This window comes from Lathamus discolor, chromosome 5 (genome assembly GCF_037157495.1).
Source record: "Lathamus discolor isolate bLatDis1 chromosome 5, bLatDis1.hap1, whole genome shotgun sequence".
Taxonomy (NCBI): Eukaryota; Metazoa; Chordata; class Aves; order Psittaciformes; family Psittacidae; genus Lathamus; species Lathamus discolor.
The window spans coordinates 49,130,566-49,149,672 of NC_088888.1; the positions used below are offsets into that span (position 1 = coordinate 49,130,566).

The window sequence follows — 19,107 nt, forward strand, 5'->3', positions numbered from 1 at the left end:
CTTGCCACCTACAAATAAAAAGCGTTCTGTGGTAATGACAGTATTATGATGGATCTTTTCCTGCAATTAAATATCATAATGCCAAACTCTGAGCAAAGCATTGCATCACTTTATATTTACAGTAACAGGGGAAATGTTATGGTCAATCACCCACAGCAGTGTTTTTGCCCTTGCATCACCAAGGTGTGACTCAGCACCATGATATAAAGGCAGAGCTCCAGACAGGTCAGGAAAATTCCTAAAATCAAATTGCTGCCAAGACTGGGCAGGTCTCTGGGATTTACCCTGGCATTTGTGTTAACCTAAAGGGTTTCCTTCTTGTTGGTTTCTCTAATCTTCTAAGTAGTACAGCAGAACGGAGATGACTGTGATTCTACAGTTCCTAGCAAGGTTTTTATACATCTGGCTCTGTATAATTTAGCCGGTACAGCTGTGGTAGTTTACAGTTCTGTATACTTTGCAGTACTGGCAATTCCAAACATTTGCTCTTTCTCAAAAGAAACAAGTTGACTTAAAACATGGTCTTTGATTCTTTGATTTTTACATTATATCCTGGCTATTTGAACATGGACTGCCCCAAAATGGATATTCCAGTGTTGGGTGTTTAGGGGTATGTCACCCCACATCCTCCAAATCTTCTTCTGAGTAAAAGGCCTAAAGAATAAAAACACCCCCTCCCCCCCCAGAAAACCACACCCACGTCTCTTGTCTCATCAGGGGTGAGGAGTGGTGTCTTTTTAAGACAAAAACTCTCCATAATAGAAAGACCCGGTGACACAGAAAAGCAAATGTTAGTAGTGCCTGCTCCCATTGGGCACTCCTCCCCAACCCCACTACACCACCACCGACTTTGGGAAATTGTGGAAGGCCTGTATATGTACATACACATTACCTTGCTGGGCAAGCTCAATTTAAATGCAGCCTATTAAATTATTTACAGAAGACAGTTGGCCAGCCCATTGTGCTGTGTTAGTAGGAGCCAAAGGTCACTTTGGTTGCCTGGTTGATTCATAGGGTAATCTGATACAGTACTTAGCTTTTTGCCTCCCAGTCAGTGGGTTAAACCTTATCCTCTTATTATGAGTCAGAGAACCGTAAGTTTCAGAAAAAGCTGGAGCCTTTGCTTTTAATGGTTTTGAAGTGGCTGTGCAGCAGAATCCAAAGGGCTGTGAGAGCATCTGCCAGGGGGTTGGGGCATGTTCTGCAGTAGTGTAAATCCGACTGACAGCTTGGGAGCTAGAACCCTGTACCCTTTTTTTCTTAAGCTGCTTGTCCTTTTGCTAACATCATCTGCAGATATGAGGATGTTAAGGCATTTATGCTTATCCTTCAGATAGCTGGCACTTTTTGTTTTGGTGGTTTTGTTTTCATTTGTTCTCATGTTTTTTCCTGGGCTCCTCACTACCAGCATCTCCTTGAGGATTCACTGAGCTGATTTTATTCGATATCTCATACGTTCACTTCTTCTGCTGCAAGAGACAAGCCTGTGTGCTTTTTGTCAGCTCTCATCTTGGTAACAGATCCCATAAAAAACCATGGGTATCGGGATGCCTTGGTATTGCCAACTTCTATCTGCTTTAAAATGGTGCATTTACCTTACCCATTTCCAGGCTTACTCCCTCCAGGAAGCAGCACTGGTGTCAGCATGCAGGGCAAGTGGTTGGCATTGCAGCAGCTTTCAGTAGACCCTAATTTTATAATGCTTTTTCCAGTAGCTAGCCTAAAGAGAAGGTAGCAGAACACAGCATAGCTGGGAGTGAAACCTGGTTTGTGAGCTCCAGCCACACCAGTGGCAGTGTGGTTACTAGAAATGCCTGCTCACGTGCAGATTTTGTTTGTGCCTGTGCACGAATGTCTCTTTAAATGAACCACAGGTTACAGGGGCACTGATGTTTTCAGCATGCTGCTCAGGACACACCAGAGTTTTATTGTTCCTCTCTCCAAGTCCGCAGAGGTGCACAAGTGCTTCTCTATTTCTGTATTCAGGGTTCAGAAGTTTGTGCTGCCACCGAGCAGGCTGAGGAAAGGAGGAGTTTTGCTTCTGTGGTCGTGCTCTTAGGAGAGCGAGCCTATCGTATTTCACTCTAATCCTAAGCGATAGCCACGCAGTCTTATTGTTAGGAGAGCCTTCCTGGAGCTCCTTCACCAGGCTTTTCTCACTAAGGAAGAGCAGGGCAGCCAGAACAAGGAAGCAGAAGTGTGGCCAGTCCGTTGTCCCTCCTGAGCTGTGCCATGCTGGGATGTGATCTCTGCCTCTTGCTCTGTCCCTGTGGGGTGTTTTTGCTGAGCCAGAAGAGAGGACTGAAATGCATGCATGCTCCTGGGGAGCAATGCTAGGGTGAAGAGTGGAGCTACAGTTTTTGCTGTTGAGTGGAGAATGGGGAAAACACGTGCCTTAGTGCTATATTCTGCTCAGCCGTTACATGCTTCTCTGAGCTGCTGCTGCAAGGTGCCACTTTCTGCTGCTTTTCTGCCCTTTGTTTTCTTTGGCAGCTCCCTAAGTGCTGTATCAAAACAGCTTCAGGGGAGCTGTGCTGGCACGGTGACCTACCTCCATACTGGTGCTGGTTTAAATGCAGCGAGAAGAAACCTGGATGGAAATCGGATTGAAATTGTTTAGCCTCCCACGAAAACCACTGAGAAGGGGGACAGGAACGATTTCAGAAAGGTCTGTTTGGAACTGAGGCCAGTAGCTGGCTTGAAAGAAAATGAAAAAGGAATGTGTTTCAAGACCTTTCAAACTCAAACAAAACCCAGGCTCCCTCTCGCGTGCTGTAAGCTGGATAAATTTCTCCTCCTTGTCAAGGCAGACAAAGAGATTGTTTCGCAGCGATGGTGAACTCTCCTCCATGTGCGTGCAGCAGGTAGACGAGGATGATGAGAACTGGATCTACAGGAGCCAGCAGAGAAAAGGTGACTCTTTAGCTTTCTCTTTAACCCTTGCAATAGCTGCTGCTGTGTCAGCCCCTGGTCTGTGCTGTTGTCCAGCTGCTCAGGTCCCACTGGGAGCTGGGAGCCGCAGGTGGGGTGGGAGGAAGAGGGCAGCACAAAAGCCCAGGAGCAGCACCGCCTTGCCAAGTTTTTCTTGGGTTAAAATTGTGAAAGCTTATAGTAATCAACGGGAAAACCTTTAATTTCCCATCTGGGCAGCATAAAGGTACCGTGTGGTGCGTCGGTAAGTTTTGTTTATGCTTCTTGTAGCTGATAGTTGTTGATAGCAGATCCTCTGGGCAGGTGCTGCAGGAATCTCTCCTCATTGTGTGGTACCAAAAGCCATTTAAGACTTCACTTGTAACAGCCTGGGTGGCTTTTTGGATGACTGCCTTGTGGTCCTACTGGAAAATGTTAAGTGTTTATGAGGGCAGATTGAGAAGAGGTCCCAGATGCAAAATAAAAGAGATGATAGTATGGTGATGGGAATTGCTCCACAGAGAGGAGGAGGGAGATCTAGGATGCATGATAGGCAGCTCTGAATGAACCCTTGCAATACTCAAACCTGCAGTGTGTTTTATATGGGACTTTTAAAAAGTAGGTTGTGTGTGTGTGTGTGTGTGTGTGTTCATTAGTTTGAATGGAGTTTGTCAGGTATTTATTCAAGCATACCTCATATTTACCATAAATCAAAATAAATCTCAGAAGTTTGCTCCTCCGAAATGGTGAGCTAGTGTTAGCACTGTATTTACTGGCTGGCAGGCAGCGGCATGTGTGTGTGTGGTTAAAAATACTTTTTCAAGTGATTTGGTTGTAATTTCCCCAGTGCTGCCAGAGCACTAGTTTGTTAACGGAAAGTGTAAGGTTGACTCAGCTGTGTTGTAAGGTCGCTCCAGTAAGAGCAGGCAGGTTCTCCAAGGGCATTTGAACTTCAGAGATTTGTATTTCTTTTCATTTGTGGGAGCAGTTAATAGCTGTCTAACCAGAACTTCAGTTCTGAGTCAGGATGAATTGTGGCTTTAGTAAATGGTTTGGATGCAGGAACACTAACACAGGATGTATACCCTTGTGTTTTGCTCCCAGCATGCTAGAAGACGATTTTAATCTGTGCTTTGAAGATTTATTTTTAACCCCTTTTGCTCCTGAAAAACTTCCAAAGAGGGAGTTTGCATTTGCAGTCAGTAGCTAATATTTAGTTCTGATTGTTGGCATATTGATACTGTTCAGCAACGTCAGATATGCTTCTAATGCCTCTGGGATCTTACTTGTTGTGGAGCAGAACCACTGTACAGCAGGTACTCCTGCTACCGGTCACTATGTAACTTACATAAAGTTTCTCATGCTGCCTTCCTTAGCCCATGCTCACACCACAAGGCATAGATGGGAAAAGAAGCTTTACTGATGGATTAATGGTGTATTAATTTTTCTGACTGATTTACATAAAAAGCCCATTGTACAAGGTGGAGGGGGGGCCAGAATTCTTCCCATAATTGGGCAGCAAGCTTATGATAGCTTCCCTGCCTATGGCGGAGATGACAGTATGTTATTTTTTGAAGGAAGGTGGAATGAGGGATATATTCTTAAGGCTTATTTCTACTTTGCGGGGCCCGATTTCCCCAAACTTATAAAATGTGGCTGGATCATAAATCTGAGTGTGCAGTTCTGTCTGACTGGGATCATCTGCTTGGAGGGAGCTGACAAACTAGTGGGGGATGCCAGGGCTGAAGAGAGTTTAGGTTATACACTCTGGCAGGAGAAACTTGTCATGGCTGCAAGTGTTTCACCCAGGACTGTGAGTCAGGCTTGCACAGTCTTGGAACAGTTCGAATATTGGTACCTGGCTGAGATGTAATCTTGGTTCGTGTTCAAAGGAAAGCATATGTGATAATGAATACTTGTGTTCTTGAATTAGCTTGCTCCACTGGACTGTCACGTTGCTGCTTGCCAGCCTTTGTAAGACTGAGGGCTCAAAACAGTATTGTACTTGGTGCTCGAATTAACCACATCACTTAGAATTTATGCAGACTAGAAAGAATTGAGGTGCACAGCAGGCTGGAAAGATGGCTAGTTTTACATAAAACCCAGAGTGTTTAAGTTGGCTGAAAAGCCACCAAAATTTCATCTATCAGAATAATTTTGCCTCCAGTTCTTCCCCAGGTGAATTGGTAAAAAGATAAGCCTGACAAATCACAGCCTCTCCTCCTACCTTTTTCTTTGCCTAAGTGTACATGTAAAGGAGGAGCATTAACAGAGTTGGAAATGAAGGAATTGTTGTTGTTCTTTCAGAGCTGTTTGTCTTCCTGTCTTTTTAGACCTCTCATTCTCTTGCCGCTTCATTGCTCTTTCCTGCTCATACTGCATTCCCACGGGGCTGCTAGGTGACAGGCACAAGGCAGCATGTGTTGCGTGGTATTTCACCAGCAAAGTGGCTAATCTGCATTGGCTGCAAACGGGAACTTGCAAACAGTGGTGAGCAGCGAGACTGGTTGGATTTGTCAGTTTAAAACGAGCAAGAAAAACAAGACATAAATGCTAACTGTGAACCTGGGACACACCCTGATGTCCTGCGCAGCCAAGCTCTGTGTGGAAGTCAACTTGGAGGCTGCTGCTTCACTCTTTGTTTTTAAAAGTTATGTAGTATTAAAGACCATTTTGGAACTGGTGGCACCAATTAGTCTTCACGTCTGATAAAGCAGTTACTAAAAGAGATGTTAAAAGTTGATAGTAAAATAAAGGTTTCTTGTTTAAAACATTTCTTTCTCAGCCCTCTTCCCTCCAGGTCAGCTGGAGGACCTTTGAAATGAGAGCACACTGTAGCTCCTTTGTTTCTCTTCTTTAATCTGAATTTTTAGTTCAGGTTTCTTACTTTGTAGGGTAGGAGGTGTTTTCAGACTGAAGCTCAGAGTGTTTTTCTCCTTTAAAAACACATTAGAACTGTTGTTTTCTTTTAAAAACACAACTGACAATTATTCTTCAAAACTAACATGAAGGTGAGTTTATGGTACAGATCTCACCATATTTATTTTGACTTTGCAGAAGAGGACATTAATCATATTTCAGCATCAGAACATCTTCCTGAGTTGTGCTGATTTGTTTGGTTAGTTGGTTTTGCTTTGTTTCTTATTTTCTTCCTTTCTTCTTATTGGTTTGAGGTTTGGAAGAAGAAAGCTTGTGACAGCAGCTCTGAGCAGTGCTGCCTTCATGGTTGGGCTTGCTGATCTCCTTACTTGTGCTGGCAGGGATGCAGAGAAAGGGAATATGTTTCTCTGGAGCAGTGACCTTATTTCTCCCGTTACTTCCTTCCAGCAGTGATCTTCTGCTCGGGTGTTGAGGAACGACAATTAGCAGTCATGTCTGGCCGCAGGTGCAATGCATCCAAAGAAGCTGTTGTCCAATGGGGAGGTTTCCCCCTCTCTCTCCCAGCTCCTGTCCCTATTTATTGCTTGGATTTTTTACTCACCATTTAACTTGGTCGCTTTCCAACCTTTCTGCATCACAAGAAAGTCAAAAGCCGTGGCTGCTTTTTACTGCAGGCTGTACTACCTGGGAAAGTTACTCAGAGTCATTAGTCAGAGTAAACATAATTTCTCAGAAAACTGCAGTCTTTTAAAGAGTGATCAAACATGGTTCAAAAGGTGGCAGCCACTGGCTTTCTGCTGTCTGCTGGCCAAGTCTCAGTCGTTAATATAAAAACATGGGGAATGACCATTTTTTCCTTGCAAAAACAGTCTAAATGTGAAACTTTCTTTTAATGCTAAAAATCCTTTAAATTCTTGAGTAGCTACTGTGGGTTCAGCCTTTTGTGTCCTTGTGGCATGTTGGATGGAGCTAATCCTGATGTCCTGATGACAGCTTTTACCAAAGCTGCCAGTTCACTTTCTAACTAGCCACTACGTGTCACGGTCTGAGAACATCAGGCTTACCAAGGGTTTAAATTTCCATGAGCTGACCAATTAATTTTTTCTGTCACAGTAGCAATATTGCGCTGCCTTACTATGTCAGTAAAAATTATGTTCTTCAGCTATGCTTATGCTACCTGTGGTCAGTTCAAATATATATAGCATAAATTTTACACTGTCGGATGAGTTTCCCTTCACATTCCAGAGGCAGAGGTGGGACTCAAGACCTTCCGTTTTTGCAGTACCAAGGAGTTTGTGTTTTCAGTGCTTCCTGTAGAAACTCAAGGTAGGGATTTTAGACTCTAACATTGTCTGATGTTAGCAGCTCAGCCTTTTTTTTTTGAAGTCCAAATGAATTTTTAAGTTGGGCGTGTTTTAAGTCATGAACACAGTTCGTGAGGGGGTTTCAGGGACAAAGCAGCAATCACATTTTTTCTTTAGTAATGAGATTTAAGAGTGCCAAGAGCTAGGAAATCCCCATAAGCAAGATTACTAATCCAGATGTGCTGTTGCTGTTCTAATGTAAAATAATTTTTTCTGTGTAAGATCGTGTGGTCAAGGGAGGAAAAGTCATGGCATAGATAAGGACCCGTAAACCCAAAGGGAGCTGTTGACATTTGTAGAAGCAGTAATATGTGATGGATTGTAGTGTTGGGGCATGTGTTTCTGTGAAAAGGATTCTTGAAGCTTTGGGCAAGTCCATAAATAATCATTTATGGAAACCTCAAAAAGGGTTTGCATAAGAGACTGGAATAACTCCAAAAGAAATACTACATGTTTTATGTATCTTTCTATGGAAGGCTTATCTTTTTTTTTTTTTTTTTTCAAACAAGGAATTAATGTTTTATAGGCAGGGAATTTTGTATATATAAGCAAACATATACAAATCTAAATATTTAAGTGGAAAAATAATGACAGATTTGATACAAGACAGAAAATTAGCCTTTATCGTACTTTATCCTTTTATGGGCTCTGTGTGCAAAGATAAAACTGGGTATAGTTCCACGCATTTGTAACAATTTGCCTATATGGTCAGGTTCACATCCTAGTATTTGTAGTTGAAACCATTGGAGGTTGTGCTTTTATGGAAGCAGTCCTCAGCTGGGAGCAGGGGTGCTACTTAAATTACTCAGGCAGGTACTATCTATCTTAGCATGTTTGTGTCATGGTGCAGCAAACGGTTCTGTAAAACTGTCATGATACACAGTGACAATCCAAACTTTTCATGCTGGTAAAAAAGCTGGAGACAGTCAAAAGTCCTGCATTTAAATACAGCTTGAAGTAGCAACTTTTATATGTTTGTACATAAACGCAAATGTAATAAGAACTCTGACTTCTTTCCCATGACTTGTGGTAAATATTGTCATAGATGGGAAACTGAAAGTGGGTTTGCTAAAAATCTTTATAAGTTACAGAAACAAATTAAGTTTAAGTAAGAAATGTTGATATGCATCACAGAATCATTTGCTCAAAAGCACATCTCTGCTTTTGCTTTACCAAAAAAACCATGGATCCAGCCATCATTGCTATTCATTCAAGAAAATCCTTGCCAAATCTCAATTCTTTGCTATTTTTATAGTAAAAATAACTTTTAAATTAAAAAAGAAAAAAAAGTAAAGTTTGGGGGTTCTTTTTATCTGATCAAAACTTTCCAAACATTTGCTGCAGTTCTTCCCTCTTCACTGACTACTATCCCAGTGAGTCCATGTGCATCCAGGAAGCAGTGGCTGGAGGTCCACGCTCTGTGCTAAAGGACATTTCCAAGTAGACTGTGGCTGGTTTCACTGTTTATATGCTGTCTACTCCAACAGCCATAACCTCATACTCATGTAAGTCTAATGTTGAAGGGTCTTCATCTTCCAGGGGATTGTGGAATATTTCTTGTTACAATGAAGAAGCTGATGGGAAGAACACATTTGTATGGTGTTACATTGAGGAACCAACCTGTTAGAGCTGCTTTCTCAGAAGTTTGCTTTTGTTAGGTGAAGGGAAAGTTAACCACAAGTATTTGAGAACCATGAAGCTCCTTGGGTTGCTACTCCCAGGGCAGATGCTGGCTCCTTCTGGGCAGCTCTATGCTGCTGTGAAGGGAGACCCCGCCTGATTTTATCTTCTGTAGTGCACTTTGCAGAGTACACTTGCAGAGTAGCTCCAGGAAGAGTTTTCTTGGCTGGTCCTGTAGAAGACAATAGTCTTGGGAAATGCAAACCAATTGGGTAGCACCTGACTTAACTGTGTGTTTCCAGTGTTTCAAGGACGTTGCAAACCAATTTGTCTTCCTTTATTTGATGTTTGGATTAGCCCTGTAGCTACAGCAGTGCTCTTCACAGAATAGCCTGTTCTTGCTGCTGCTTTGCAGTTATGGAGAAAAGTACTATGGGTACTATGATTTTCCTTCTGAGAATGTATTATTTTGACCTTTATGAATGGTTTCAAGTTGTATCTTATGATGTACACACTTCTATATACTCCTGTATACTTTACATACTTTTCCTTGTTTCTAGGATATTTCTCGTTCCCTCTTAAATCCAGCTAATTGTTACACTGAAAACTTGAGGAAATGTTTCTCACGCAGTAGAGGGTCAAAACTGAGTCTCCTGACCTTCACATTTTACTCTTAGCTAGCTGTGTTTTATAAAGCAGACGGGATATTTTCCAGTGAAGCATTGTATGCACAGTTAGAGCTGAAACAACGTGCTGTATGTGCTTTCCTACACACTGCTCATCAAGTAAGAGAATACATGAAAATTTCTGTTTCCATGCAGTTGTTATGCAACTGTGTCATGAATTGTCCATAAAACTGAGGGGACCTTTGTCTCCAGCATGGTCATAGCTCACCATTCTGGCAGGACATTGCAAATACTACAGCTACTTGTTTTTCTCCAATCTCCATTACAAATGAAAAGAAAGTGAAGTTAAAGGTTAAGAATGTGGTTTTATGACTAAAGTTAATGAATTTTGCAAGAGTGTATTTAGCTTCTATTACAATATTTGGAACAATTAAAAAGGGTGGATTTGACAGTTTGTAATTTAAACTGTGAAATACGTTTTCTTTTTTCTTTTAGCTGCAGAATCTCAATAAGAATAAAGAAATTGAACTCTAGCTTTTCCATCTACCTGTGGCTATTTTGCTGATGCTTACCTCTTAAATTTATCTGGTAGCCGGTTTTGCCCACTTGCAGATAGAAACCCCTTTGTTATATTTTTCTTTTCTTCATAGGGAATTGAAATGTAAATTTCTATAACCTTGCGTGTAGCTTGCTGTTCCAAAGCCTGGGCTGAAGTAGTCTGTTAATATATAAGGCTTAAGTGCTCATGGTATCTATTCAAGGTCTATTTTCAGTATCCGAGCTTGTATGTTGGACACATAAGAGTATGGCATATTTTCCATCCTGAGGAAAGGTAATTAATATGTACACCCTCTGCTCCTTCTAGAGCTTCCCTTACATATGGCATGGCAGCTTCTGCCAGGCACTGGATCTCCCTGAAGCAGATGGATTCTCTGGACATTGAGTCTCGACGAACTTACAGTGTACCAGTGACAGTTATGAGCTGTGAATTAAATGCACTGCAACTGGTGTACGGCTTGCCCATTCACTCAAAACAAGATGATGTGAGAACTGCGTAGAAAGCTTTCAGCAGAGTTGCTCAGAAGCTGTCAAATCAAACACCGAAGCAGAGGGATTGGGAGTGCTGAATATTACTTGAGAGTAGCTCATGGAGGTGTTGAACAGAAGTTATTCCTGTTTGCAGTTAACACAGGTCCATAATAGTGCATGCACATTAGTGTGCGGGTACATTGGAAGGGAGGAGGGAGGCAGAGACATGACCCCTCTTCCCACTTCTTACATGGACTGTGGGCCATGTCCTTTTACTGTGGTACAAGAAACCGTGCTTGCCAGTTGGCAGGTCAGGGTTGACAGGAGTGGCTGCTGGATGGAGGCATGGCTTGGCCTCCTTGCTGCTTTGGCCAGGAACAGCACCTGCCCACTGAGCACCGTATGCCTAGGTGCAGCATGTTCCTGTCAGTTGGGTCCCATCAGATCCGCTCCCCTCGCCTGCTGCCTCTGGTTCCTACTGCTTGTTTGCATATCTGAATTTTCTTCCCTGTGGCTTTGTTTCATTTTGCACATGCAGGTGCTCCCTAATGCAGCAGGGATGCTCACAGATTACGTATTTGGTTTAACTCTGAATCACACTCTTGTAGTGTAATAAAGAGGTACCTGTGGAAAAAACAGGTTGTTAATTTTGATTCTGTCATTTAGTGCCTGAAATAGGTATAGAAACTAATGAATAGTGAAGGCTGTTGCCTTACAGAAACTGAAATTTGTTTGTACTTGCTTGTAATTTCCATGGAGTCCTTTGTATCTGTTTTTTTTTCCTTGTAGTCAAGCCTGCTGAAGTACTGGTGAGTAAGGGTGAGTGATTACAGCATACCATACACTTACACAGAAACTTTCATCCCGGAATTATTAACGCCATTTTATTAACCTTGACTAAAGCACCAGATACGATAAATATGACATTTTTGTTTCAGAATGAAAATGAGGTCATTTTGACATGCAGTGACGGGATCAGGGATGAAACTGTACGTTTGACTTGTAGCCAACTTGATCTGCTTTTGCAAAGGGAAAAGACCCCCTGTGCTCAGCAGCACAACTCCTTCCATTGATGGTGGAGCTGGACCAACACCGAGAGGGTGGCTGTGATTGTGAGTCAGCTGGGACTTCAGGAAAGGCAGATAATCTCTTAAATTAATCAGGTCAAATGAGAAATAACTAATTTTGTTCTCACTGCTGTGTGCTGACACTTCACACACAGGTGCAGGAGCCTCAGTGAAGAAGTTTAGTTTCTGCCATCATCCCTGGGATGCTCAGATTTGTAGACAGGAAAGAGGTAGAACAGGTGGGGATTCAGGTATGTTTCCCTTTGCAACACACAAGTGAAGCTGTAATAACCTACAAACCTGCTCTGCCACCCTGCTCTGCTCATAGTTATGATGAGAGAGCTGTCTGTTTGCTACCCAAGGACAGCGAATGCCCAAGTGCCAATTCTTGTAATTTGTTTTCAAGGACTTGGGAGTATTTTGGCCCATTGCTTTAAATCAAAAGAGAACTACTTAAAGTACTACTGGTTTTAGCTCAAAATTTCGGTGATCTATTTCTGGTCTGTTAATTAATTTTGATGATTTGAATGAAGATGGATCCCCACTTGGTAGTGATGGTGTGCCTGCATGGTGGTTGTATCCCTTAGGGCAAAAGAGAAACTAATTTTTCTGCTTGCTCCTTTGTGTTTGGTCGATGTTTCAGCCTTGGGGAATTTTTCAGTAAAAGACCATTGCTCTGTGTTTGGTGACAGTGTACCATAATTGTGCATGTTTCAGGAAGCAACCTGTTCTGTTCTCCTCCACCTTGTAGGACAGTGTGTAACAGTACAGTTGTCTCTGGATGCCAGGATGATAATGGGTGATTTTGATATTCTCAATTGGCCAAAGGCGGCCTTACAGCATTCCTCAGTGCCTTGTTGTGATCAGGCCTAGTGAAATACTGACACCATCAGTCTGGAGGAGCAAGGCCATGTCAACCTGTGGTATACCTGCTCATTGTGGAGTAATGCACAGGTGACTGGGTAAATGAAATTGCCCCGAGGGCCTTTTTTTGTGGTGTTTAAATAGTAAACATTATCACTACGGCCCTGTTGCATCCATTAATCAAAGGTAATTTGGCACACAACCCTTGCAAAACTATGAATTCTTAATTTAGGAGCAGGTCTTATAGCAACAGGTTGAAATGACTGGATTGCCTGTTCTTTTTCAAGGCTGCTTCTTCAGAATTTCTTCTCTAGCCTCTCTTTAAATTTAGGATTGTCAGTCACTGTTTTGGAATAATTAGTTTTCTCCTTGTCATCTTATAAGCTTCTATACACTTTGGTCCTCACCACACAACCAGGAATGCCCTCTTTGTTCGACTTACACAGCAAAGAAATTCCTTAATGAATTTGGATAGGTTGGTTACAGATTCCTTTCTTGACCTACAGCAGCTCTTAAAAAGATTTTGCCCTTTCTTCACCCTTTGTCTGAAGAGTAAGGCAAACAAAAGATAAGGCAAACTAATTCATGACTTCATTGTATTTGTTTTCTTCCTCACTTAAGGCAGAAGATAGCTCATTCCTAAAACCCACTTATTTTATTAGTTTTAATGCCAAGCACTTTGCACCTGCAGACATTGCTGGGTTTATTACAGAAGAAGTTTGTGTTTGCAGTAATCAGAAACCATTCCACAAATGCTGTGTATATTATCTAATTTAAAACTCTTCCTGCATACTTATAGCTAGGGTAGGAACAGAAATAAAGTCGTTTCATTGAAAATCTCCTTTTGGTGAAAAAATACACACACATACATAACAGATTTTACTTTGGCTCCTGAATTTATATATGACTAAAGTGGAACTATGTCCCCCCTTCAAGTAAGAGGTCAGTGTTTTATGTTTAATTCTCTAGGAAAACAATTTCAAATGGTTTCAAAGATTTTATTGGAAGAAGGCTGTTTTAGAAATAAATTTCAGTCATGCGCTAGAGCTCTTTTTCAAATGTGGATTCTGTTTTGAAGGGCATACTTCCAGCCTGATTGTTTGAGTAAGTTACTTGTTCTATTCATCCCTGTTGCTTAAAAGTGCTTAAAAGTATTTTTTCATTTACATTTGAATATGTGAAAAATTCTGTTTCTTGTGCCAGCCTTGAAAGGTATGACAAGGCCCTGAAGCTGTGAATCTGGGGAAGTGTGACCAGATCTATACTAGTTGTTTCACTGGTAATTTCACTTGTTTCACAAGTCACCTGCCTGCATTACTATTAGCAGAACAGGACAGATCGTTTTATCACATAATTTTATCTCCTGCTATGGTGAGTATTTATCCATTTGAGTTAAAGCATAGGGTTATTCTAATTATTGACAGTGCGTTCTGTTTTGAAGGACATACTTCCAGCATGATCATTTCAGTAAGTCACTTCTTTCATTATGTTTGCTGTGACTTTCCCTAAGTGAATTTCATGTTCTGTAACAGTTTTTAAAATACTTCTCTCCTTCCTCACTGTATGAGGAAACTCCACCCTAATCAGTCCTCAGCTGGAATGGGTAATATAATGCACACTATCAACTGCAAGAGATAATAGCAAAATATTTTCTCTCACTTTAGAGTTACAAGAATATTTGGTTTTACTTATGACAATAATGGTTAATATCTTTTCTGCTAGTGCTTGGTTTCCGAGTCAATGCTGCCGCTTTAAAGATACACTGGGGCTGACCTGACCTCTCTTTATCTCTCCCCCCCCTCTTATCACCAGTGGGACCACAGGGCCTGTTGGGCTTTTGGTCTGGCTTTCCTTAGTGCTTGAGCAGACTGCAGACCAAACAGTGTTGGGTTGTGACAACCTCACGTTGAAAATCTTACTTCTACTCCAGCTGGTTTCTTTGGAGAGTTTTTCAGGGTGGGTTGTTAGATTTTTCTTTTGTTTGTGTGTTTTATGCACAGTTTGAAAGGGAAATGTGTCAGAATGATTCAGGCTTTAGAAAATAAAATCTCTTTCAATAGTTGGCACCCATCCAGGGTGTCAAAGATTGCTTTAGTTCTAAAAGGAAAAAGGATTTAATCAGACATCCCAACAGCCCTGCTAGCTAGCAGTCAGACTGGGATGCGCCTTGCTGTGCAGCAAGACAGGAACAGCCTAAACCCTCATCCTTTTTCTGTGAGTTTGGCAGGTCTGAGTTGCATTTTCTTCCACTCATTTCAATCTTTTTTTTTGATACAATCTTTAGTATAAAAAAAAAGTGCTGGAAGTATATACATATTTTCCCTAAATTTATTTTCTTCCATCCTGCTGCACTTTCAGGTTAGGGCAGTTAAGGGAAAATGGAGATAGTGGTGTTATGTTTTCAACAAGGGGAAAACGACACTGGCTTATTTCTTCTAGTTGTTCTTAGAGAGCTGATATTTCACTGACTTGGTAGAGGAAGATAGAGAATGAAAGACATGGTTTGGTGTATTAAAATTCCTGACTTCATGTGGTTAAAACATTTCTATTCCGAAGACCATGACCAGTCCTCATTAAACATGGATGTGCGTGCACAGTTCTCCACGTAATTGTTTCCTCTGTGCAGCCAGTATACTGAGCAATTGGTGAGTAGCAGTGCCCCTGTGAGAGGTGGTGGTGGCAGTTGACATTATCTCCTCATGGGGTAGATGTGCTTGGTTATGTTCACGCTTCACACTTGTAGCTGTCTCTTCCTATGCAGCTTTACAGGTAATGCTATATACAGTCAGTATATATTTTGACAGTTGGAAGATATTTACATGTTATTTCCATAGCATTCACCTTGTACAATGGATAAATCTGGTTCCCTAGTGTCACAGACAGCAAAATGAGATGTAGGGAGTCAGTGAACTAGTTCCCTGATGGGACTCAAAGTTGGGAGAAAGTGCGATGTCCTTCAGGTGTCACAGATTCCAGAGAGGGGCCTGTCTCCTGTCTCAGGTTGGGTAATTCTGCGCTTTTCCCAAGTATGTGAATTCTTTTCTTTTCTTTCCTTTTTCCTTTTTTTTTTTGTTTTTTTGTTTTTTGTTTTTTGTTCTAAGCACTCCCTTTTCCCAAGTGGGCATCAGGAATGTGGGGATCCCATTCAGGCTTCTTTTTTTTCCTCCCAGTGAGGGTGTGAGGAGCTGGTGAACAGGACTGAGGGTATCCCCTGAGGAAGGGATCCTGGTCCAAACTCTTACAAAGGGGTATGTGCCACCAGTGTTATGGCCCAAAGCAATTTCTGACTTTTCTGCACTTTAATAAGCACAGTGCATTCAGGCTGTGTATAGTTTCTCAGGCAGTATTATTGTTCTTCCTCCTTCTTGTTTTATTGACAATCTTTCCCACTGCCTACGTTCAGAACTGGCTGGTGGGTTTGTATCTTTTTTGTATTTTTCTGCTTGTGTCTGCGATTCCTCCAGAGCTTGTTGTGTAGTTTCTCAGCTCACAGCTGCTCTCAGTCCCCAGCGATTATCACTGATGTGGTGCTTACTTCCCCTTCCAGGTAATTAATGAGTAGATTTAACAAGATTGGACCTTAAAATCCCTCTGGTATCCAAGTAACCTTCCTCCAGCTACAATATGATTTTTGTTTGTTTTGCCTCCATGAAGTGTTTATTCCTGGAGCCCTTTGAAGAGTTAGGGTAGGAAATAGTGCCTGCATGCCTGGAACACCAGAAAATGGAATTAAGGGGAAAAAGCCCTTTTGCTTCTCAGAGCATAAGGAAATTACATTAGTCTGTACCTTTTCTAGCAGGGTTTAAAAAAGAAAAGGCAGGCTGAGCTATATAAACACCATTTCTGGATTTTGAGCTATTCCACTGTCTCCACTTTTTTGCTCCTGTCTTTAGGCCACTCTAAAATGAAGTAACTTTTCTTACATGACAAATCTTTGAAATGTGATACTTTAAGATCTAAGCACCATTACTGGTATTCAGCATCTCATTAGTGCTGCTTTATCTGGGGTCTAAACTGCCCTTTTCAAGGTGATTGGACCAGGGCTTTTTTCTGGAGCTCCACCCAAAGATAACATGTGTTTGCATTTCTTTCTTTTCATTGAGCTTTATATGGAGGGGTTTAGAACTCAGACATTTGGAGATGGTTGCACTTGTCTGTTGTTTGGTGAGGTTGATTACCCTATTTCTTTGCTCTACAAGGGCAGGCCCTACAAAAGTTAGTCAACACAACAAAGCTGCATTTAGCCCCAAATATCATTAGTTCTGGTGGCAGCTCTTTGCGACCCTTATAAAATAAATTCCTTACAAAGTTGTGTGTTTCTATTCCTGAAAGTCTCCTCCACAGAAACGGAATGTATGTAAGAAATCTTTTTAGCCACATCACCTCTGGTGTTGACCAGGGGAAGCAGTCTTGAGGTACACAGAAAGGAATATACAGCACTCAAATAATGAGCTTTTCTCTAGCTCTGCTGTTCAGATACACTTGCAAGATTCCTGTTTAATTAAGCTTATGTCATAGAATCATAGAATCACACAATGATTTGAGTTGAAAGGGACTAAAGATTACCTAGTTCCAACCCCCCTGCCATTGCCATATATGTTGGATGAAACAGAAAACTGTACAAGCAGAGCCCTTTCCAAGACCAGGCATAGATTCCAGAACGAGCAAACAAAAATAACCAAGAACAGAGTTAGCGATTCACAGAATCATAGGATGGTTTGGTTTAGAAGGGAACTTAAAGACCACCTAGTTCTAACCCCCATGCCATGGGCAGTGACACCTTCCAGGAGACCAGGTTGCTCAAAGCCCCGTCCAACCTGGCCTTGAACACTGCCAGGGATGGGGCACCCACAGCTTCTCTGGGGAACCTGTGCCAGTGCCTCACCACCCTCCTAGTGAAGAACTTCTCCCAGATATCTAATATTAATAATGAACAGTCCTGTGGGATTACGGCTTCCTTCATGCCCATAAACTGAATGCACAGCGGTGAGAAATGCTGACAGACGGGCTACAACAGTTGCCGTCGGGCCCGCTGGGTCGGACGGAGGGTGCCCGGCAGGCAGCGTGTCGCTGTGGGGTGAGCGGGGGGGCAGCTCTCCGCGCTGAGGCGGAGGCCCCGGCCGATTGGGCGGCGGCGGCGGTAGGGGTCGTGAAGGCCGGGGTCCCCCTCCGCCGCGGGATGGGGTGGGACGTGCTGTGCCGGAGAGCAGCTGGGCCGGGCACTGCGGGGTGCCGCGCCCGGCAGGCACAGCCCGACCCGGCACGGCTCCGCCTCGCCTCGGGCCGGGACTGGACCGGACGGAGAGGAGGCAGGATGTTCTGCCTGAAAGGTGAGGGTGCCGCCGTTTCCAGCTGGACCCCCGAGTCCGGTGGAGGACGGGTTTTAGGAGTGAAATGTAATCCTGAAAATGAAGCGTGCTCAGTGCGCTGGGGAGGGAGCGCCTGAATTTGGTGTTTCTTTTGTTCCGGCGGCGCCGGTCCTGTGGGAGGGCGCGGGGCAGTTGGCGTGCCCAGGCCGGGCCGGGGCTGCCCGTACAGGGGAGCTGCTGTAGTGGCCTGGTGTGGGACCATCTCTGCTGGTGGTACCAGGCCTTTATTTACCTTGGTTCGGTTTTGTCCCCACCCCGCATGGGTGAAATGTGTGGGGCGCCCGCAGAAGAGCAGAGAATCGGTTATGACTGGTGTTGCAGGTGCTTGATACACACTCCTGCGGCTTAGCCAGGCGATGCTGACTGCCGTTTAGATGTAGTGCAGATTGCACTTACTAAGAGCATGGTTCCGAAGCTAAAAGGCTAGGAAAAGCTTGCTGGTTTTGTTTAATGTCCGTATTTCTGGTTTTATTGGAAATTTCTATTACTGCTACTTTTCTTACTGAAGTACAGTTGTTGAAAGATAACACTGGAGAGCTGTAAGAAACTTTCTTTCCCTGGGAAAGAGTAGCAATCAAGTTAAATATTTGAGCGCTTATAAAGGCTTGCTCAGAATATTTTTCTCTTCTAAGTTGATTCAAAACAGTGACTGCTTTCATTTTACTAATGACTCCAATTTGTGCAAGATCCCCACTAAGGACCTTGGTACAGTTGCCAACCATAAATTAAAAAGAACATAAAAAAAAGTTCCTTTTCTGTCAATTTTCACAGTAGCGACCCAGTGTTTCTAGAGAAAATCTCAATGGATCATATGACACAATTTGCGATGTGGTGGTTTAACTTAAAATGTTCCAATATACAAAGTCAACAGAAACCCACAATGTTTAAATTTTTTAACTGCACAAGAGGTTTTCCATTCATGACAATTCAACAGATCACTGGAATTCAGAAGCAGTGAAAGATGAAATCTTTGTTAAAGCATTAAATTAAAGATACAGGACAAAAGTTGTTTAAATGAAGAGTATAATAGATGAAATTATGGTACAGTATAAGAGCTAAAAGGTTTCCAGGTGAGTTGGATAGCCAGGCAGCTCAGAAGACAAGGCTTCTGTAACCTACATCACCTGGCTGAAAATGAACCAGGGGGTAAAATTTTTGGAGATTGTCACACGTGCAGCAAATTTGTTTGTAGAGAAGCAAAGTATTTTTGACTTGCGTAACAATGGAATTATATTTTTTTTTGTTTTGCTTTTTTATCTTGAGTGTATGGGGAAGAGTATTTTCAAAAGCTTCAGGTTTTATTTCTGAATAAGAAAAGTTGCTAGTTACAAGATCTAAAAGCCCATCTTAGGGCTCAACTTCAAAGCAGTACTGGGTA

General features: G+C 42.4%; 1 protein-coding gene across 5 annotated transcripts in view; it reads left to right on the forward strand.

Annotated features, from left to right (window-relative positions):
- The window catches only part of NHSL1 (NHS like 1), a 176,601-nt gene that overhangs the window by 71,803 nt on the left and 85,691 nt on the right, over window positions 1-19,107 (forward strand). Inside the window, exon 1 of one of the 5 annotated variants that reach the window (XM_065680741.1) lies at window positions 2,694-2,913. The exons of the other annotated variants lie outside the window; for them this stretch is intronic. Coding sequence (XP_065536813.1) covers window positions 2,709-2,913 — 205 coding nt within the window. The 5' untranslated portion in view covers window positions 2,694-2,708. Of the gene's footprint in view, window positions 1-2,693; window positions 2,914-19,107 lie in introns of those variants that run through there. 5 annotated transcript variants of the gene reach the window in all.